General features: G+C 47.3%; 1 protein-coding gene and 2 long non-coding RNA genes across 21 annotated transcripts in view; 2 read left to right on the forward strand and 1 right to left on the reverse strand.

The window, feature by feature from the left end:
- Nucleotides 1-23,107, forward strand: part of LOC310755762 — a 1,619,227-nt gene that overhangs the window by 355,423 nt on the left and 1,240,697 nt on the right. The gene's annotated exons all lie outside the window — the stretch shown is intronic.
- The window catches only part of ITGA7 (integrin subunit alpha 7), a 96,902-nt gene that overhangs the window by 29,902 nt on the left and 43,893 nt on the right, over nucleotides 1-23,107 (reverse strand). For 7 of the 19 annotated variants that reach the window (XM_083598592.1, XM_083598576.1, XM_083598589.1 and 4 more), the window contains 4 exons: nucleotides 11,017-11,144; nucleotides 8,367-8,446; nucleotides 6,241-6,496; nucleotides 5,100-5,222 (listed from right to left, as the gene is read on the reverse strand). In XM_083598592.1, the coding sequence (XP_083454718.1) occupies nucleotides 5,100-5,222; nucleotides 6,241-6,496; nucleotides 8,367-8,446; nucleotides 11,017-11,144 (587 nt within the window). Of the gene's footprint in view, nucleotides 1-4,556; nucleotides 4,677-5,099; nucleotides 5,223-6,240; nucleotides 6,497-8,340; nucleotides 8,447-11,016; nucleotides 11,145-23,107 lie in introns of all 19 variants that reach the window. The other 12 variants (XM_083598587.1, XM_083598591.1, XM_083598590.1 and 9 more) reach the window with 3 other exon arrangements.
- Nucleotides 1-23,107, forward strand: part of LOC310755775 — a 332,521-nt gene that overhangs the window by 19,107 nt on the left and 290,307 nt on the right. The gene's annotated exons all lie outside the window — the stretch shown is intronic.

Below are 23,107 nucleotides of genomic sequence, written 5' to 3' on the forward strand. Positions count from 1 at the left end.
CCCTTGCTTGCCAGATGGAAATATTTCTCCTCTTTCTCTGGCGCATGCTGTTCTGGGGGGTACTCCTGGATCCAGGGGGGTGGAGGAAAGAGGGGAAAGCTCTGCTTTGCCAGCTGGACTCATTGCACTGGTCCCTGCTAGCTCAACTATTTAGTTGAATTTGGCCTATAGTCCAAAGACGTCTGGAGGGCAACGTGTTGGATACGCTGTCTGTCCAGCTCTGAGGAGGCAGAAGGGGCTGCAATGGGTGAAATGGTGGCTGGGTGGAAAGCAAAGGCACACTGTGGCTGGCATGCATGCAAGAGCAGTCCGTAAGCTGGGTGGCAGACTGGGAGGGCTGGAAGAGGCAGGCTGTTGGAGGAAGGTGGGGCTGGAAAGAAGCAGGAGCAAATTAAGACAGGAAATCTTTGGCCCCAGAATTTCTGGTTTTTTCAACACCCGTGGCAAGGTCTCCCTCACTTCTTCAAGTAGGGCTGGTCCTTTGCCGCCCCTCGTCCTCTTCCATCAGCAGCAACTGAATCTCACTAGGTTCCTTTCCTACTGTGAGACAAAGGATGCTCTATTTGAGGACAGCAAGGGGCGGGGACAACTATGAGTAGACAGGTGCCCTATAGCCTTGTTCCCTGTTCGGTGATTGGCCCACTGTAATCCCAGGAAGGTCTGGTGAATTAGCATAGGGGTGAGGAATCTGGATGCTGCTGGACCTCCCAGCATCCCTGACCATAGTGATTGGGGCTAATGAGAGTTGGAGTCCAACAATATTTGGAGGCCAGAAGGTCCCATATCCCTGTCTTAGAAGGTAAAAGGTAAAGGTAAAAGACCCCTGGAAGTTTAAGTCCAGTCAAAGGCAACTATGGGGTTGTGGCGCTCATCTCGCTTTCAGGCCAAGGGAGCCAGCGTTTGTCCACAGACAGCTTTCTGGGTCATGTGGCCAACATGACCAAACCACTTATGGTGCAACAGGACACCATGACAGAAGCCAGAGCTCATGGAAATGCCATTTACCTTCCCACTACAGCAGTACCTATTTATCTACTTGCACTGGCGTGCTTTTGAACTGCTAGGTTGGCAGGAGCTGGTACAGAGCAACGGGAGCTCACCCTGTTGCAGGGATTTGAACCGCCGACCTTCCAATCGGCAAGCCCAAGAGGCTCAGTGGTTTAGACCACAGCGCCACCTGCATCTTAGAATATGGGAGAACACATGATGGACCAAGCATGGAGCTCCTGCATCAGGTAGGATCAGCCAGAATGAGCATTCTTCCCCACTGCTTAGTAACAAGCATGCAGACAGGCACAAGCAGCACAGACACCATGCAACAAGGGGCAGTCAGTGGCAAAAGGGTGGTTCCAGGCTCCCCTAGGTGCCAACCCCCCCACCTGCAGTCTAATCCTCTTCCTCTTGCACTACATAATTTCCCCCACTCGCATTTTACCTTTCCTGTCTATGCTCTGTGAGCTACACAGCAGTTCCCACCCCACCTGCAGCTTTTCATCCCACTCCTCCCCACCCCCCCACCTTATGATGACCCACTTGCTCCTCAGCTGGTATCCTGCTGGCTAGCATTTGCAGCAGAGGATTGGCAACGGGTGATGCCAGTCCTTGGGGCGTACAGTCTATGCCCCTTCCAACGCCGCCACCACCTGCAGTTGCCAAATGTCTCTGCCACCTCCCCCCAACGGAGCTGGGTAAAGTCAGGGGCCGAATGTTAATAGGGGCCCTTCACAGCTCTGCAGAGGAGAGGTGTTCATTCAAATCGCTAGAACTCAGGGTCAGCCAATGAAACGTACTGAAGGCGGATTCAGGAGAAGCAAAAGGAAGTGAAAATTGATATGCAATGTGAGATTAGCTTATGGAGTCCATTGCTACAGGATGGCAGGGCAGGGAATTAGCATAAATAGCTCTTAAAAGGGTTAGCCATGCTCACTGGGCATAGGTCTATCTGTAGTTGGCAGCTGTAATATCAAGAAGCTGAATCCTCTTCAAGCAGACTGGATACCTCTATTTAATATATACTGGATATAAATAACAGAGGGCAGCTACCTCTTTCACACCCCACTGAGACACGGTGCTAGACTACATAGATCTATGGCCAGACGTCATGCCCTTATGTTTTTTCAGAGGTCCCTGCACCTCTGATGTTGATCAGGCCAAAGGGCACCTAGTTTTCAGAGGAGCCTGTAGCCAGGCTTTGAGCAGTGTACATCATCCCATCCCCTGCCAGTCACCGGTGCAGGATTTCCACCAACAAAGAGCCTGGAGGGTTTGCAGGCTGTGTTTGCTCATGAGAGCAAACCATAGTTAACGGCAGGCCATGAACACCCTGATTGCTCCGGCATCACTCCTCCCCTAGAGGGAGCAATGGACCACAATCCACAGTTTGGAGTTAGCAACCCAAACCAGGTAGCATGGTTTGGTTTCATTCCAAACAGAAAGCAGTGTGAAGCCAGTGTGGGTGGGCATCTCGAAAAGCTCCCCCATGTCAAAAATGGCCTTCATGTAAAAAAATGAGCGCATGAGAGAGAAGCGTCCCAGCTCAGACTTCTCTCTTATGTGCTACCTTCCAACATGTACAGAGTTTATGATGTAAGAGAGCATTCAAGCCTGCAGTCCCAGACCTGCCCTTGTTAGAACCGTAGAATCGTAGAACTGTAGGGCTGGAAGGGGATCCTGAAGGTCATCGAGTCCAACCCTCTGCAATGGAGGAATCCTTTGCCCAACATGGGGCTCAAACCCACGACCCTGAGATTAAGAGCCTCATGCTCTACCGACTGAGCTATCTCCCACCTGAAGGCAGACATTGCAAGATGCTTTTTCAAAACATTCAAGTTGGTTCTGAATGCATGTATGCAATGTTGGCGTTGGGGCATGTTTGAGTGAGTGTGTGTGTGTGTGTGTGTGTGTGTGTGTAAAGTTGCTATTTATACACTGGGAAATTTGCCTGCTGCTTCTTTTTTTGGGTGCTTGTTTGTTTTTGTGGAATGCCGTACATTATCTGGAATCTGGCCCCCATTCCCAGGAATCTCATCTTTCATTTCTTGAAAACAGCAAGAATACAATCCAGCCAAAAGCAAAGCACTGGTTGCACTGGAAGAACTGAGCATGTGCTCCACTCTAAATTCTTATTATTGCTATTATACTCCACCTTTCCTCCAAGGAGAATGGTTATTCTTTCCCTGCGCATCTCATCCTGACAGCAACCCTGTGAGGTAGGTTACTTACAGAAAGATGGTGGCCGGCCCAAGGTGAAGCAGTTAAGTGCAATCGTATGCCTGTTTACTCAAAAGGAAGTCCCCACAGTGTTCACTAGGGACTCATCTCCAGGTAAAAGTGCATAGAATTGCATCCTAGGTTTTATCTCCCCCACTGAAGACTCTGCCGTAAAAGAGCTTGGTTGAGATTGTGATTCAGGTTTCTAGCTGTCAGGGTTGTAAGGATATATTTTGCAGTATCAGCAAAAGATGCTCTTTTTAGGAAAGTAGAACTTCTGTGACCAAGCTCAAACCTGCCCTTCATGGCTATCACTCCCTCTCTTGTGACGTTTTCCACTCCAATCTAGGCTTACAGCTCAACATTTGGCTTCCTTTCCAGTTCTACTGTGCTCCTCCCTTTCACACACACAAAACTGAAAGTTCTATATTCTCTCAGAAGCTCAGATAATACTGGGATGAAACTAAAACATACCAACATTATGCAAGAAAACATATAAACGGCATAATTTCTTTGGAGCACAGAACTTGATTTTTTTCTTTAATGCACCGAATGCAGCACATGTTCTTCAAAGCACACACAAAACCTCTCGTGCTCCTCTACCTCTTCTCTAATTGTTTTAAACATAGGTTTTGTTTGTTTATATGTTTCAAATCTTTCTTAGCTGCCCTTTATTTAAAAAAATATTACAGAGACTACACAAAAGTGCAAATAAGATTCATGTAATATATAAATAGAATTTAAAACCAACAAATAAATGAAATGCAAGACGTAGGTTTAAAAAATCAAAAACAACAAAACCCCAAAAGCTTAAAAACAGAGTAAAACAGAATTCAGGGAGCAGGGAAAAGATCTACAATGTAAAAATGCCCAGCTAAAAAGACAGATACCTCGCACTGAAAAGCTTATAATGTTGGTGCCGGAATGCCTCCTTAAGGAGGGTTTTCCAAATATTAGGGTGCACCTGCAGAAAAGGCCCACAGCAAAAAGCCAATTTAATACCTAAGATACTAATGATAATGCATACAGAGACTAACTGCACCTAGAGGTCAGTTATTATGAAGCCACTTACCCAGAACTGCTTCTCCTAAATCTGTCATAGCCACCTAAATTACCTGACTATTGCTAAATCAGAATCTGTAGCTCTCTGCTCTACCCCACTCCACTCATGTATTGGTGGGGGTTTTTTTGGGGGGAGGGGTTGTTGGGGCTGACAAAACACAACAGAAAGGGGAAAACAACATAAACTAGCAGGAAAAAAAATGCTAAGGAAGAAGAGGGATTTCCGGGGAGAAAGGGTGAGAGGCAGAAATCACAGGAGACGGGCACACCAACACCTTACAAACCTAAGAAACTATTGTGGGCCACATCTCCAACACTCCCGGGAACCCGTTCACTGGGCTCTGGCGTTTTATAGACCAGCTGGTCAGGGTCTGAGCTATCAATGTTTGTCACAAACAATATCCCTGCAAGGCCAATGGAAGGAAAGAGAGAGAAGAGAGAGAGGTTAGCAGTATGAGAAACCCTTGGAACCCAGGCAGGGAAGCATCACAGAGCACTGGGCAGGAGTCGGGAAGACTTAGCAGGGCCTGGGTCGCACCTGGCTGGGATTTTTTCCAGCACTGCCTTGTCTCTGAGCCACCAGTGTCAGCAACTGGCAAATTGGTTTAGCCAGGTTTGCCCTAAGGTCATGAGAATGAAATGTCTGCTTATTGAGAATCCCACAAATAAGAGTTCTCATTATTATTTTTCATGGTTGTATTTATGGCTAGTCTTGAAGCCAGAAGCCCCTTTCCAGATGTTGTTCGTCAGCCTCATCAACACCCTGCCCAGCGGGTGGCCTGTCCAATTGCTCTGCGATGCTTCGCCTGCCGGGTGCAACCCCGTACCAAGGTAGCTGTTGGCAGGCAAGGGGATGAGCGAGGGGTCCTGGTCCTTCTCTCCCCCGGCTTCATACGGCCCGTCGTCGTAGTAACTCAAATTCAAGCCACTCAGCTCTGCCCGTATGGTCCCTGCCAAACCAAACACCTGTTAGTGATTGGCGGGAGGGGGGAGGAAGAGGTTGGGTTGAGGATCCACAGCCTCACAGCACAGTACGACAGCAGAGCGTGGGTGAACTGCACACTGCAGTCTTCCCAGCTACCTCCAATGAGACTTGGAAGCTGTACCTGGTTCATCCACCGGGTCCATATGGGGTGTGTGGGTTCACAACCCAGCAGGTACTCAGAACTGGAACGCTCATTGGGCTGTTCCAAGTGGCAAAGAGATGGCAGGGGTGCGTGATGGGCATGCCCATCGGTGATTCACGTGGTTCGGGCACCCCTGCCTACTAGGCAATCAAAGGTCAGAACTGCCATGCATCCCACTAGCGTCTCCTTGGAGGAGGTGTAAATCATCAGCAATGCTGACCACCACAAGGGGGGTGGTGCTGATCAAGGTGGGAGCACCCACTGACTCTTCCATCTGGCACAGAGGTGCAGTACTGGTCATGTTGGATAAGGGCCTTAACTTAAGGTTACCAGACGTCCCCATTTCCCGGGGACAGTCCCCGGATTTACAAATCAGTCCCCATACAAAATCAATTGGAAGTTGAAAAGTGTCCCCGGATTCATTGAAAAAAATCTCGTAACCTCACCTTAGCTCAATGACAGAGCACATGCAGGAAGTCCCGATTTCACTCTTGACATCCTCAGGGGTGGAGGCAGGGGGGAGATTCTGCCTGAAACCCTGGGGAGCAGCTGCCAGTCAGTGCAGAATGAACCAGAGGTCTGACCAGGCAGCTCCCTGTGCTTGGTAAAGAAGGCACATTCCCAATGAAATGGAAATGGCACGGAGGATGCCCTCTGGCCATGCTCCATTCTCTAATTTTGGGGGAAGCAACAGGACCTTCACCAACTGGCCCGCTGGAGGCTGTCATAGCCTCCAAACCCAGCACAGTTGGTTTGCATAATGCTGATGGATGTCGGGTCGGAGCTATGTTATTTAACGCTCCCCACGCACCCTGGGTCAGGCATATGTGTGCCAGCTTACCCTTCCAGTTGTAGGTACCAGGCGCTCCAAAGAGGATATAATGCCTATCTGCAGTGAAGCCGGTCGCCACCCCTTGCTGGCAGAAGCCAAAGCGGTCGTGTCCCTGGGGCCGCCCTTCGCAGAATTTCCACTCGCCGCCATCCAGTTCGTCAGAGACTTGCAGCCCTTCGCTGAGCATATAGCAGCGGCCGATTACGTCCCTCGTCTCCAGAGATTCGTTTACCCGGTTACGTGCTTCGTACAAGTGGGCACAGGTCTGGGATACATGGGAAGGGAAAGGACATGGAAAAGTGGTTAGGAAAAAAAACCTGCTGCCTTCTGGCATTCCTGCACAGAACTGCGTGGTTATATCAAACATTTAACCCAGGAAGCTATCTGCGTGGCTTAATTGCTCCCTTATGGTATCTAAGCAGAAGGTATTTAAATGTCCCGATATGGAAGACCATATGACAACATTTACTCCAAGCTAAGTCAGTTCTTGGGTAACAAAGCTTACTGAGGACACACACATAAACAGGTGGAAGGGGAATATTCCAGGGTGAGAAACCGATGATGCTGTTAGAAGATTTCAAAAAGCAGGAAAGCATAATCAATGAGTTGTGCTTTCTCTTTCCAAGGTCCTTCAGAAAGAAGGCCCAGCTCTTAGTTTGCACAACTTCCCTCCACATTGAACAGCATCCATGTATATATAGGGTTGACAATTTCAAGTTTATTGTCATAAACACATACAGAAAACAATAAAAATGATAGATACAGACATATGGCAGCCCATGTCGGCGGTGTCGTTTAAAAAGTAAAAAAGATCCCTGCACTCAGAAAGCAATCATGTCAGTAATAAGGGCTGGCCTAACCTATTCCCTAACACACTGGCTTTCCATGTGCACAAAGAACTTAGTGTGTGCTTTCTCTGATGGTGTAAATTGGCTCAAACACGGACCATGTTCACAAATTGTTATTTGAGATCAACAGATCCTTAATACATCCTGACTTCTGGGCTGTTCCCAAGTGACACAGGTGTAAAGAAGTGTGTGTTCCTCTTTACAAAATGATTTAGAATGATTTATTCATGTGGATGTTATCAGAGTTGAGCCTTCCCCAACTATACACCCCTCCCCAGGGTGTTTCAGTTACAAGACACAGAAAAGCCGAACTCTCTATCCAGGAAGCAGATACCTAGGAGATCCTCACACTCCACTGAATGTGATCCTAATGGTTGTGTGAAATACACCTTTCTGAATAACCCCACCTACCAAATGACCTGGCGTTGGTTTGCACTGCTAATGTGAACTAGGGCTGGATGATATACAGTATCAATATGGTCATCCAAAACCGGTTTAGAGTCCATATCCTACTATCGGCTTCGTAATTTTTGACCTGGCAATATATTGCAAATCATGATGCGCATGTGTGCGCTAGGCAAAAATCATGATGCAGGAAAAGCCCTGAAGCCAGCCAATGGCCTCTACATAGCTCCATCCTTATTTGAGACACCACAATGTTATCAGTATATTGTGATGTTTATCTGGTGATATATCGCGATATTGACAACCAGATATCGCCCAGCCCTAATGTGAACACAAAAGCAGCGGGGCGGGGGGGGGCCTCTTCTTAACCTCACCTTATCCCATCTGTTCTCAGCTCGTCTGAAATCTGTCTCCTTTTATATCCCTCCACCCACCTGCTTCCACATAACTCTTGCCACTATAATCTGCTGAACCCGTGGTTCCCAACATGGGGCACACGCCCCACGGGGGGGGGGCAATCTGGTTTTTAAGGGGGGCAATTCGAGAATGAGTTATTAACAGTGAATTGCCTTTTAGGCTTCCTCCATGTGAATAGGAGTTCACTTTTTGAATAATAAGAATTTTATGTCACTGGGGGCGGGGGAAGGGGCGGAGATCAGGATTTTAAAGATGCTTGGGTAGGGCATGGCCAAAAAAAGAATGGGAAACACTGCACTGAACCTTCCCTCCCCCCTCCCCAAAGAAAAAACCCTGAGGAAAGAGCAAGGAGCCTCTTCTCCTGCTATATATAACACAGAGGTCAGCAGCCTATATTCTGAAATCCAGACCCAAACAGGTTAACAGAATGACCACCCACCCATCCATCCTTCCATGGCCACTGACCACAATCTTGCCGCCGGGGCCCTGGCTCTTGACGGTGACTCCCAGCCATTGGTTCTCCTTGCTCTCCTTCTTCAGGTCAACTGCAAGGTGTGGAGGAGATGGAGAGGAGATATCAATCTCAACTTAGGGAGAGGATTCAAGCTCACCCCTCCATTATGCAGGACAGGATATGGAGCATTTGCTCCTCTCCTAATACGCTGGGACGGGAAATAACCTCAACCAATCCGGTGGCCAGTGAGGGCCAGACTACTTGTGTCTTGGGAGATCCACAAATGGGCCTCTTGAGCTAAAATTAGATGTACGGTGCCTGATTTGCATAAAGACTGTGGGGTGGGGAGGTATTAAATCCCTCCCCAAAGCAGCCATGAGCCTTGGAGGGAAAATATTCAGGTGTCAATCCGGGCCCTGCCATATTCAGCAGTTCTGGTAAGCTGAATGCACTCAACAGAGCAGCCGTAATGAATCTGTGTTGGTGCACTGGCCAGGATTTTAAATAGCACGCATGGGCCTTGACAGGATCTCTCAGTTAAGAGCAGGTACAATGCAAGCAGTTCTGTGTTTCTCTCTGAAGCTCCATGAAGGCAATTTGGGCTGGAGATGCAGCATAAAATCTCCCTCACATAGTACGGTTGCTCCCGTCCACCTAATGCACACCTCCAGTCACTTTTAAGAAATCTGGCAAATTTAATTGCCCACCTCCCGTATCACACGTAGTTTGCTCCTAAGGAACAGAATACTCTGGGAAGCATGTTTGTAACAATGTGGTAGGAACCCAGAACAGGGTGTGAGACTGGCAGCATAATTCTATGCTGGAATGCCAAGGTGTCGGAGCCAAGCCCGTGTCCATAGAAATACTCCTCATTGTCCTCTAAGGAGAACTGAATTGATCCAGATAAGATTTAGGAACCATAATCCGGACTAGCTTTAGTACAGCTTGTGCTAAATTTCTGGAGGTCAAGGTGCTGGGGCAAGCTTGTGAGAACAGGGTATTGTTACATAATGGTAAGGGAAATGCTATCAGTATGCGTTCATTCACTCAACCAATTCTTACTTAACATGTTCAGAGTGTGAGCAGGTGACTGAAAAGCAGGTTGCAGGTTTACACTGTGGAAAATCCAGGCAGGATCAAATTAAGCCACGCATAGGATGCAGGAAATGGTATCAATATACCTGAAGGAGCGCCTCCACCCCCATCGCTCAGCCCGGACACTGAGGTCCTCCTCCGAGGGTCTTCTGCTGGTTCCCTCACTGCGAGAAGCAAAGTTGCAGGGAACCAGGCAGAGGGCATTCTTGACAGTGGTGCCCTCTCTGTGGAACGCCCTCCCTTCAGATGTCAAGGAGATAAAGAATTACACAACTTTTAGAAGACATCTGAAGGCAGCCCTGTATCAGGAGGTTTTTAATGCTTGATGTTTTATGCCAGGGACGGAATGATCTACCCAATTTTGGGGGGGTTCAGGTCAAAGTTGTTGTTGATCTTTTTTTAGGGAGGAACGTCTTGTTTGAGGGGGGATCAGGGTAAAGTTTATGAGCTTTTTTAGGGGAGGGTAAACCCATTTGGAGGGGAACAGGGCAAAGGAAAAAATGAATTAAACCGCTCACCAAGGGATTGCTTATGAAACAGCTGGTCTCGCAGCGAGACCTCAGTCTTTCGTACTGCCAATCTAGAGGCCAGGGCAAGGGGGCGGGGCCAGATGGAGGAGCCAGCGATTTATCGTGATCTACCCAAACATCCCGGGGATCGACCAGTAGATTGCAATCAACCTGTTGGACATCCCTGTTTTATGTTTTTAGATATGCTGTAAGCTGCCCAGAGTGGCTGGAGAAACCCAGCTAGATGGGTGGGGTATAAATAAAATCATCTTCATCATCATCATCATCATCATGCCTAACTCCAATTCCAAACTGACTCCAGTTTAATCACCCTGATCCAAATCAGACACTGAATGACACCTAATAATAATAACAATAATAACAGTAGCAGTAGTAGTAATAGTAATAATAATAATAATAATAATAATAATAATAATAATAATAATAATTTATCATTTATACCCCACCCATCTGGCTGGGTTTCCCCAGCCACTCTGGGCAGCTTCGAACAGAACAAACTAAAATACAATAACCTATTAAACATTAAAAGCTTCCCTAAACAGGGCTGCCTTCAGATGTCTTCTAAAAGTTTGGTAGTTGTTTTTCTCTTTGACATCTGGTGGGAGGGCGTTCCACAGGGCAGGTGCCACTACCGAGAAGGCCCTCTGCCTGGTTCCCTGTAACGTTACTTCTCACAGTGAGGGAACCGCCAGAAGGCCCTTGGAGCTGGACCTCAGTGTGCGGACTGAGCTGATGGGGGTGGAGACACTCCTTCAGGTATACTGGACCAAGGCCATTTAGGGCTTTAAAGGTTAGCACCAACACTTTGAATTGCGCTCGGAAATGTAGTGGGAGCCAATGTAGGTCTTTCAAGACCGGTGTTTGTGGTCTCAGCGGCCGCTCCCAGTCACCAGTCTAGCTGCCGCATCCTGGATTAGTTGTAGTTTCCGGGTCACCTTCAAAGGTAGCCCCACACAGAGCGCATTGCAGTAGTCCAAGCAAGAGATAACTAGAGCATGTGACAGCCTTGGGTGTTTTCACAGTGCTGCTCACTTACCTCCCTCATCAATGGGCACTCGTTGGCAGTCATTAATCTCATGGGTCAAGGGACAGGCATACAAGCCGCCAGTCCTGCTGGCCTTTTGACCCGGCAAAGCAGCCGCCTGTGGCGCTCCCACCAACAACCTGAAAGAAATGGAGCGGAGCGTTAGCGGGACTGAGAAAGAGAGCTGGGAGAGTGTGACAGGGGTCCCTGGGGTGGCGGGGGCAGCAACTAGAAGCATGCTCTTATCCCTGGTCCCACTGCAACTGGGCAGCTGTGGGATGCTAAGGGTTAAGACAGGTTAAAAGATAGGGGGGTCCTAAGCTAAGGCACATTCTACTCTACCCCCTATCTCAGAAGCATAGATGGCAGTTTCTCTTCTGCCTGTATTTATATACAAAGGAAAATGCCAAAGGCTTGTGTACCCATACACACACTTCCCCTTACATCGGTCCTTAAAATCACGTGCTGGACAAAAACTAATTTGTTTCATGTTGGCAACCAAACAATGAAACCAATGGCGGGTCCATGTCCTGGGTTGGGGATCGCCTTTCCAGCTTTCTTCCCGCCTGGCAAAAGTCTGTCTCTGGCTGCTGGGTTCTGAAAATTATTTCAGAAGGTTACCTAATAGACTTCTTTTTGGTTTGTCCCTTCCCCACTACCAAAAAACCAACTTTGTCGTCAAGCCATTTAGTCTCTGATTCATCATCTTCTTTCCGTGGGAGCTATATTTCCAGTTCCTTCACACCAGCGTCTTTGTGGTCTCTATTCCATTTTCTTCATTGTTCCTGTCACTGGTTTTGTTGTTTGGTTGTCTCATGAGCTATCCTTGACTCCACACAGAGATGGTTAACCAATTTCAGTTTGAGGGCCACCTTCAGGCCGGGCAGCCCTCCAAGGGCCACGGGCGCATGAGCAGTCATGGCCAAAGTGATTGTGCTCATTTATGCATGAACACAAGAGATATGCACCACTCCTACACACTCACGACATATGCAAAGCCACACATGCAGGATGCATTATTTACCACACATGCAGGTCACACAACATGGAGAAAGACCAGTGTCTGAGACCCTAGAGTAGGGGTAGTCAACCTTTTTATACCAACCGATGGAAGGAGGATTCAGCTTGTGCCGTAGAACCCCCTACCGCCCACCTAGAATCCTGAAACACCCACTAGTGGGCAGCAGGGACCAGGTTGACAACCCCTGCTCTAGAGGACTGCTGCCGGTCAGTGTAGAGACTCAAAGGTTCTCAAACTGTGGTCCACAGAGCCCTGGTGGTTTCTGAGCTCCATTTTGGTGACTCACATAGAGCTCACAGTTTCTGTCTATAACTAGCCATGAACTTGATTATTTTCCCCTCTAACAACAGAAACAGAGGCCTTTTTGACTACAGCCAGATTTATCAAACAGGCCAATAAAGCCCCAGACTACGGGCCTGCAATTTTCATAGAGTGCTTGTGCAATCTAAGAGCCCATCCAGACATCTTTTTTATTGTGCCTTTATGATGATTTGTGTGCTGATGGTGCTGCTTTTAGTACTTCCTTCTGTTTGTGAGTTGTTTTAAACTGTTTTTAACTTTGTGTTTTAATTGCTGTAACCTGTACTGGAGCTTTAGGGTGAAGGCGAAGTAATAATAATAATAATAATAAATGTTAATAATAATAATATCAAACAAAAACAAAACAAAAACAGGCATGCTATATGAAGGACAGCCAGCCTTGAATAAAAGGGTGGGAGGTTTGATTGGGTGCAGAAAGTGAAGGAAAGCTGACAGTCTTTTGCAGTACCGTATTTTTCGCCCTATAGGACGCACTTTTTCCCCTCCAAAAATGAAGGGGAAATGTGTGTGCGTCCTATGGGGCGAATGCAGGCTTTCGCTGAAGCCTGGAGAGCGAGCGGGGTCGGTGTGCACCGACCCCTCTCGCTCTCCAGGCTTCAGGAGAACCCCAGCGCCAGCCCCACAAGGTCGGGGGACAGCTGGGAGGCGCAGCGCGTCTTCCCACTGTCCCCAGACCTGGTCTGAAGGCGGGCTGCGGGGAGAAGAGCGCTTCTCCCCGCTGCCGGCCCCACAAGCGCCTGGGGGGGGATAATTTTTTTTTGCTTTATTTCCCCCCAAAAAAACTTGGTGCGTCCTATGGGGCGAAAAATACGGTAATTCAGGGAAGTTTGCTACTGCAACAAAAAGTGGGTTGAACAAGCATTGGAAAAAGAATAGGGCAATTTAGGCATAAGTGCAGGGGGGTGGCTGCACCAGCATATACCCTCCAACATTTCCCAGATGAAAATAGGAACATCCATTATTATTATTATTATTATTATTATTATTATTATTATTATGCCCCTCCCTTCTGACTGGGTTGCCCCAGGCACTGTGGGTGGCTTCCAATATATACAAAAACATAAACAGAGTATAATGATAATAATAATAATAATAATAATAATAATAATAATAATAATAAATAATTTTATTTATATCCCGCCCTCCCCAGCCGAAGCCGGGCTCAGGGCGGCTAACAACAATCAAATAATCCCACATTCTAAAAACATTCCATTATAAAATTAATTAAAATCAAATTGATGGCAACCGTTAAGCAAAATTCTGTGCAGATTAAAAAAACTTCCCTATACAGGGCTGCCTTCAGAGGTCTCCCAAAGGTTGTATAGTTACTTATCTCCTTGGTTTGGGGGGGTGCGTCGCATAACTCCATACCCTCCAACATTTCCCCAATGAAAATATGGGCATCCTAAGGAAAAGCAGGACATTCTGGGATCAAATCAGAAACCAGGATTGCTTATGGGACTTGAGAGGGTCTGCCAGCATAGGGATGATATATAGGAGAAAGCACCAATGAAGGCATGGAGAACAAAACAAAGAGGGCTAAAAAGCACTGGGGAACCTGATTTCTGCTGAGCTGGCGAAGGCCGCCTGCCTCTTTTCCATTACGCACTGTGCCTCAGTGACCTTGAGCATCCCACCCCTCCCCCTCCCCACGACATTAAGGGGCTTAATGAAAACGCCAATTAGTTAAAAGGGAAAATGAAATCAAATTCCACCACGGGCAGTTTTGTGGGGAGTGAGAAGGGTGGAGGGGAGGTGGTGAGCAGAGGGGGAGACCTTTCAATCCCTTCCTTCAGCAAGGAGAGGCGGCAGCAGCAGCAGCGCACTCCTCAGAAACCATGCGCCTCTCGGACCACAACATTTGCATCCATCACCTGTTCCTGGATCTCCACTGCAGCTGTCGCGCCCTCCCTCCCTCCAGCTCTTGAGACACTTTATGAACAGGGACATGAAGCGATTTCGACCAGCCCACAAACTGTTTCACACTTGCCTTAAGGAAGAAGGGCAGCTTCTCTCCCCCCCCCCCCCGCCCCCTCAGCTCTCACTCATAGTCCAATATCAAAACAGATTAAAGAAAAAGCTCCCAGGCTGAACTATATCCTGAGGCTTCCCTACACCAGTCAGTTTTGTGTGGCTGTTTTATGTATTTACTCAGTTGCACACTTGCTTTAAAAGCATATACACTGGCTTTGAAAATGAAAAGTCAAGGCGGCTTGCCGTAAAATAAAATACCTAACAATGCATAAAGCGAAAAAGGGCAGTACCACCAAAAAAAGTTTTTTTAAAAAATCCGAAACTGTATTTTACATAATCAAAGCAAAAATTAGTACAAATGGCAAACAGTTTGTAGCATGAGACAGACCCTGATTCCTGGCCAGAAAAAAATGTGATGCAACACAATCTTAATAGGGAAGGCTGTAGCTCCGTGGTGGAACACGATTCCCATGCACAAGATTCTGGGTTCAATTCTTAACATCTCCAAACACGGCTGGGAAGGACTTATTTTGTCAGCAATCACCAGACACATACTCAAGACTCAGCCATTGAGTATTTTCCCGGTAGCCTCGGGAGACAAGGGTAAGGAGGCTGGCAGAGAAGGGACAGGGTGCCCTGTCTCTCTGTGCTCGGCACCAGAAACCAAGCGGCCAGAGGAGGGAAGTTGCCTCCTCTGTGCCCTGCAAAGAAATGGAGTGGGCTGGTCCTCAGCCAACTCCCAACTCCAGCTGGACAATTTCTTAAAAATCAGGCTAGTAACTTTTGTATACTTGGTCTAAGAGCTGCAGAACAGGAGAACAGATTTCAGTCAGTACTTATCAAGGAACGCATCAAAATCTGAACCCCTGGAGAAGAAAGGTCCTATACATTTCTTTATTTCGGGTGAGGGGGAACATGATGTTGTTGGACAACAACTCCAAGCAGCCCTGACCATTGACTGGGCTTGCTGGGGCTGATGGGAGTTGGAGTCCAACAACATCTGGATGGTCATAGGTTCCCAACCCTTGCTTAGCCTGGTGCTTCTGTGAAACCTTGGAATCCCTTTTCCAGAATTTCCTGACTCTTTCAGACCAACTTTGAAGATGTAGCATAGATCTCTCTCTCTCTCTCCTCCCCTTGCTGCCGTAGAAAGTGGCAGTACAGTGGTACCTCAGGTTAAGTACTTAATCCATTCCGGAGGTCCGTACTTAACCTGAAACTGTTCTTAACCTGAAGCACCACTTTAGCTAATGGGGCCTCCTGCTGCTGCCGCACCACTGGAGCCCGATTTCTGTTCTCATCCTGAAGCAAAGTTCTTAACCTGAAGCACTATTTCTGGGTTAGTGGAGCCTGTAACCTGAAGCATATGTAACCTGAAGCATATGTAACCTGAAGTACCACTGCATTCACTGTAGTAGCCCATATAATCCATCCACACCCTGCCGTGGTCTACAAGCTCCAGTGTGCATGCCACTGTTTTAGAGGCCCAAACTTTTCCAAACCCTTGTGAATGTCAGCTCCTTTGGGGAATGAAGCTTTTAAAGCACTCTCCTTTCTCCCCACATCCAACATCCTGCTTCCCCTCCTCTCAGGGACCTAGAGGCTCTTCCCACTGGATTGTCATGGCTTCTGGACAGAGATTTTTCCATGAACATGGCCAAACAAGTGGGTTGCAACAGTTGGGGGGGGGGGAGATATGCTTTCATAAATGATTTCCCCCAAGAGAGCCAAAGCAGAATGTCAGATTCAACTGACTGTGCTTACCAGGAAAGGGTCTCATGAGAAGAGGGGTGGTTTGAAGGGGGAAATCTAGCACAGGAATGCTTTAATATGGCAAAAGTTGTGGGCAATCACGGGTACTGGTGTCCATTTCCCCTTTTCTCTTGGATCAAGGCATCCGCCTACGCACCATGGCCAATACGACAATTTAGTATGCTGAGCAGCTGCGACCTTTGTTATGGTGCTGTGTTATGACTGCAGAAGCCCCATCCAATGTTAGCTGCTGCCAGGTTTCCTGGCTACGGGGCACAAGGAAAGCTGGAGGCAGGGCTCATCTGCACCTGCCAGTCCACATATATGACCTTTCTCCCCTACTTGCGCAGATTCCCTCATGCCAGATGCAAAGCAATAAAAACCCTCATGATTAATGCCCCTCAGAATGAAGTGGTGAAGATGAATCTACACTTAAGGATGGCGATGGAGAGCTAAGAATGATGGCCAGGGCTGTCAGCTTGGTAAGGATGCCAGGAGGGTGGAATGGGAAATTGCATCTGGAACAGAATATGGGTAGCTGAGAATTTCAGGGTGTGTGTTTTTTAATAAAGAAAAATAGTTCCTAGCCATTACTCTAGACAGCTATTGCACAATACAAAATTAGGTGGATCAGTTCTCTGACCTTACATCTAGGAAGCCTAGATTTTCAATCCTCCACAACATTCATCCATATACATTAATACATTCAAAGGGCATAAATGCATGATAATTGCCACAATTACAGAAGTTTTCAAGGAGTCACAGAGGGAAGCTTTCATTATGCCATTAAAAGGCACAAACAGCTATGCATTCCCCTGCTCAATTGTGCACACACAAAACAGAAGAGGACACAAAAGTGCGAACAATCCTAAAGTTGTTCTCTGCCGGTGCTGGAATGAGAAAAAAACCCACACAGTCCTTCTTTGCCCAGTAAGGCTGCTTTGCTGGATTGGTAATCCACCACAGGGACACAGAGGAGAAGAGAGATCCTGATACACACAAGTTTACATGGGTTAACTTGAGAGCTTTTGAAGTGAAGAAATGAAAGAGGGAATCGTTTTAGTACAGCAAACTACAAATTTATAACTTCCTTTCTTTAAAACACACACACATCACAACATAAATAGTTTTCAAAACCTAGGCCTTCAGAAGGGAAGGGTAACTTCCATAAGGATATATGGGAAGTTGCCAGAGAAGTGCTAACTGCGCCCTGATTCCCCCACAGCAGAGACTGTCTCTGAAAGCTTAACCTTTAGCTTCATGCTACCAGCATGAATATGTAGAAGGTTTCTTAAAAACTCCATAGTTAGGAAGGGGGTAGTATGTCTTCTCTACCCAATGACAGGGTGGTGTATCCTGGCTATTAGAGGAGAGGGGAGAATCTGCATCTAGAAAAGGGACCTGTTACTAATAAAACTGAGCAGAAAATCTCTTGATCTTGCACTTTCCCCCAGATATAGAATCTGGTGGAGAGCAGAAGCAGCCTGGCTTTCTAAAGATTTGCTTCCAAAATCCTGGGGAAGGGGGATGTGGGTGCCTTTCTACCAGCCGTCTTAAAACTTTATCCATAGCTTTGGGCACAGGGACCCCTCTGTAAGTGGCTCTGCTTTGGCCTGGCAAGGGATACAGCAGCAACGATACCTCAGGCACTGATCTGGAACTAATGACAAACTAGTTGGGGGCTGTGTTCGTAATGAAGGAGGAATGATGCCTGGTGAGCACAGCTGCGGCAATGCCAGGAACTGGCATGTACAATAAATAAGCTGCCTCTGAGTAATTAATCAAGATAAGATCAGCCACCAAGAGCAGAGGGGAAAGATGGTGGGGTCAGGATGAAAGCTTCCTCTTCCCTGATCTTCCCTAGCAAAACGCACCCTCTGATCTCAGCTACATCCGTGCTGCAGAAAATTCAGCAAAGTCCCAGGGGAGTTTTAATCATGGCCTGTGAAGAACTCACTCTGACCTCAGAAGCTGCTCTAGATTGAATCCAGAGTGAGTTGGGCTATGTGGCCCATATGATTGGGTGTCCAGGAAAGAGATTTCCACCTGAAGGGTTACGAGACACAGGGTGTGTACACAGGGCGTAGGGATGCAGGTAGCACTGTGGTCTAAACCACTGAGCCTCTTGGGCTTGCCAATCAGAAGGTCAGCGGTTCAAATCCATGTGACAGGGTGAGCTCCCGTTGCTCTGTCACAGTTCCTGCCAACCTAGCAGTTGGAAAGCATGCCAGCGCAAGTAGATAAATAGGTACCACTGCGGCAGGAAGGTAAATGGCATTTCCATGTGCTCTGGCTTCTGTCACGGTGTCCCATTGTGCCATAAGCGGTTTAGTCAGGCTGGGCACATGACCCGGAAAGCTGTCTGTGGACAAATGTCGGCTCTCTTGGCCTGAAAGTGAGATGAGAGCCGCAACCCCATAGTCGCTTTTGACTGGACTTAGCTGTCCAGGGGTCATTTACCTTTTACCTACAATGTGTGTGATAATGAGCATTCAGTGCTGGATGCAGGCAGACAGGGATTCTGTACACATAACAATTTCCCCAAGTCATCCCTGTCCCACACGGTTGGGTCTATCTAAGGCACAGTCTGCAGGTCACCTCCTACTGAAGCAGATCTAATGACTCCATTCCTGCTTTCCTACCAGAGTTTCAGCACAGTAAGCCTGCAGGGGTTACATTCCGGAGATTGTACCTAAAGCCAAAATTAATAGAGACAAAACACATTGGGTTCAATAGCGGGTAGGATTGCCAAAGTCATTTTTCCTGGAACCTCACCCCCTTTTAAATTTCATCTCTCTTTTTCTGCCGCACACAGAAAGCTGAATGCGCACAGGTTAAATGTGCATAAATTGAGAGATTAACTGTACACTGAAAAAGTGTGATTTTTTAAAGTGAGAAAGGATGCAGGGAGCTGTTATGTCATTTCTGCCAGCATGGGGACATGGATAGACTAACTGTGGGAAAGGGAGAACAGAATATTGATGAACAGAATATTCACACACCCACACACCCCTGAATGCACACAGACAGTAATAACTCCTACTTTCGGCAAAGAAATCACATGAAAGTATGTACAATTGCAAAGTACTACATAGAAAAGTACTCTGTGAAAAAACCAAGCTCCATGCATTTCAAACCGTATGTACACAGCAACAATGGAACCAAGTGGTCACTTTCAAGTATCCACAGCAACACAACAAGCTAGGAGCAACCCTGAACAATCATGTAGCTTCCTGGAAGAGTCCAAGGAAAGAAGGGGGAGCAGTGCCCTCTAACCACAAGGAATGACTGCAGAACAGAGGTTAAAAGGAAACGTATCCTAAAAGCAAGCTCCCCCCCCCTACTCCTTGACCATATCCCTAAACAGGCTGTTAATTAGAAGGTATTTTCTCAGCAGAGAGGGTGAATACTGAGGTCATAACAATTGTGCAGCTGTTGAGTTTTCTGCACATGCATTCACACCACCATTTCAGTTGGGTTTCAACCACTACAATTTGCTTTTTTCATGAGGTCCTGCAGTCTTGCGGTGCAACCAGATAGCAATAGATACAGCTCATTCTCAGAAGCTGTTGGAAAATGGGTAAAGCCTGAGTGCGTCATATCGTAAATGGAAAAACCACTCACTCCTCAGTTCAACGCAGGCAACTCTAAATACACACAAAAGGGACGTTTGGGTTGACTTCAAGTCAGAAAACAACAGGTGTGGAAATCTCTCCATGCATAAATATGCCTCGCTACTTTCTTATTTTCCCTGGACTAATTCCACCCAACTTCAACATGCTTAGAAACACACACACATGCAGGGTGGTACATTTTGGCACACGCAAGCTTAGACATTTCCTTGAACAGCTGCGAATGCAATCCCATGGGAAAGCGAATGTGCCTTCACTTGCAAGCACTCGGTGTATCCTTCCTAGATAAACCCTTATGCCTGTTCCCCATCGGCTACATACCATCTCCCCAAGAGCCTTCAGATCATGCATATATTAGACAGAATGAAAATGAATGTGATGCACTCGAGTATACTGAATGAGCCTTGGGTTGATGGGAATCAGCTGGAATAGGTTCTGGGTATTTTCTCATTGTGAAGGAAGTGGGGCTGGCCGATTGGAAGGAAAGTCCAAGCCCACCACTTAAAAGACAGCAGCACTCTCAGGCTCCCCTCCCTGCTGAGTGCCATCCAAAGTCCTGTTTTTATTCCTCTTTTCTATAGGATTGTGTACGCACTTGCGCACAAACGCAGGAGCACACACACTCTTTAACCACTTCCCCAGGTACAAAAATATCTATTCAGTCACTATTTTCAGGCACAATTTCCTTCCTCAATTGTTCCTCCTCTTCCATTACCATAGGGAGCATCTACAGTGTGGCCTCCCCACCCGACAGACTTTAATAAAACTGGAAAGGTTAAGAGAACATATTGTCAATTGCACTGGCTCTTCTTTTCTGCTTTTGCTTCTGGCGCGTGTATGTGCACACCAACACCAGCATGCATAATAATATTTCCAACTTAAGACAAAGCAATCCAGAGGAAAGGTTCATGAAAGTGAGAAGACTTTCATCCTCAGTTTTATTAGAGACCAGAAAGGGATGGCAGTGAACAAAATGGGAATTGGGTAGCAATGATTTATGGGGTGGTGTCACAGTGTCAGCCAACCTGGAGGCCAAACTACCTGTTGCATTACTGATGCTCTCTTTTAAAGGCATGCTCAAACTGGCCACTTTTATACTGAATGGCACCCCAATCGAGAACATGTTTCAAATGTATTGTGCTACCAGCGTGATCCTTGCTTTTTCTAAAACACGACGTTGCAAATCTGGCTTCAGATGAATTATTTGCCCTTTCCCTAAACCAGAGGGGGAATAGAGATTCTTCAGCCATCAAGGCCTTGTTAACTTCCAGTTGTTACATTCCAGACAACCCACTGAGGAGATATCAGTGAATCATTTCTGACTATTAGCAAGCAATCAGCTTAACAAAGGATGGTCAGGAGCCAACCATGTAATCAAGCACAATATTCTCTTTGCCAACTGGGGAAAACTACAAAGACTGTTATGAACATCTCATTGCTCAGGGAATAGAGAAGAAAAGACCTTACAAACTGTGAAATGTCATCATGCAGGAAAGCCCAGAGCAGCTGGTGAAAACAAGGCAAGAGAGTATGCAGCAGCTCTGAATGACACACTGAAGGCCAGCCAGGCTGAACCAAAGTTGTTAAATTGCAACAGGGCTGAAATGCCTGGATACTATGAAAGCAGCTTGTTTAATGATGAAATCATTGTAACAGGTATAATTCAGAGTAAAAAGGTAAAGGGACCCCTGACCATTAGGTCCAGTCGTGGCCGACTCTGGGCTTGCAGCGCTCATATCGCTTTACTGGCCGAGGGAGCCGGCGTACAGCTTCCGGGTCATGTGGCCAGCATGACTAAGCCGCTTCTGGCGAACCAGAGCAGCGCACGGAAACGCAGTTTACCTTCCCGCCGGAGTGGTACCTATTTATCTACCTGCACTTTGACCTGCTTTCGAACTGCTAGGTTGGCAGGAGCAGCGACCGAGCAACGGGAGCTCACCCCGTCGTGGGGATTCGAACCGCTAACCTTCTGATCAGCAAGTCCTAGGCTCTGTGGTTTTACCCACGGCACCACCCGTGTCCCTATAATTCAGAGTAGTTACTCACAAAAGCATGGGAACACGGCTACTTAGATGTCACCTAGATTAGAAACCAGGGTCAAAGCCTGACCAAGCATCTGCACACACGGCACCATCTGAGGACTGTGCCTCGACATCCCCTGCCACATTGCAAGGAATCCTGGAGTATGATTATGGGATTACACGCTGTTTCATTATTAGCGCCTCTAAAATACTACCATCTAGAATGCTTGCTTGAGTCGCCCTCTTTTTACCATTTCTCTATGCTGCTCCCCGCTGTGAAAAGAGCAGCCAGGAAGTCTCTGCCCCTCTCTTATTCCCAGAACTGACACCCCATCTCTTTTAAACAGCACTGCATGGTGACTGGGTTAGCCAGGAATTGCAAGCCCCTGCTATAGATCTGGCTTAGGGAAGAGGGTAATTCATAGGCAGGAAGGAGTCTGGGAGGTGAAGGGCAGAGAGAGAGATGGTAAAAATAAACAGGAATTCACTCAAAATAACTCAGCATCCAGCATGTCCAAAAAAGGAGGAGGCCAGAAATGTTTATGCAACTGTATGTGTGGTGCCTGCTGCCCCAGGGGTATAACCACCAGGTTCGAACCCCATGAGGGGCACTTGCAGGCAAGATATAATTACTGCACAACTTTCTCAGTGGATACAAGCAGCAAATGTTTCCCTCCAACTTGGGGCTGCCCACATTCAGATCCCCTAAAAACATTCAAGGATGGGGAAAACACATGGAAAAAGAGAAAATCCCATTAGCGCCACTTATTGCCAATCTCTCATCTCAACCTGCTCCAGCCCAGTGCTCCCCAGTCAAAATCAGCCCCACCATTATGCAGGGTGTGAGGCAGGCAACAGGTTTTGGAAGAAGCATAAAGAGCAGCAACGTCTTAATTTGCTTATTTTATTATGACGTTTTCAGTATCATGTGGGCAAGTCAGTGTTGGGATTTCTTGCCCCCGGCCCCAAAACGTGCTGGGGTCATCCCACTTTATGTGGCAACAGAACCTCCGCTTCCCTGTCCTGGCTGCTTTCCTAAATCGTGCTGCTACTGCAGCAGCACTGATTCTTGCAAATGGAAACAGTGCCCTTCCCCCAAATGCCATGAGTGAGCGAGACAGAAGACAGGAGCCCCTGCCACAAATACCCGCCTGAGACAACCAGGAGCACAAGGGACAATCAAAAATAACCAAAGACATGACAAGAATTTTGAGTGCTTGTTTCTTTTGCCCCAGTTAGGTCACCAGCCTCTTGAGATGTGCATGGGAATGAACCAGAGGGGTAACATACATTTCAGTATCCCACCGACTGCCCCTTTTGGATAGCAAGGCTATGTCTGGCTTTAACTCTGGCTCCATCTACTCAGTGAGGTGGTGTGGCTA

This window comes from Podarcis filfolensis (genome assembly GCF_964270895.1).
Source record: "Podarcis filfolensis genome assembly, chromosome: 2".
NCBI lineage: Eukaryota > Metazoa > Chordata > Lepidosauria > Squamata > Lacertidae > Podarcis > Podarcis filfolensis.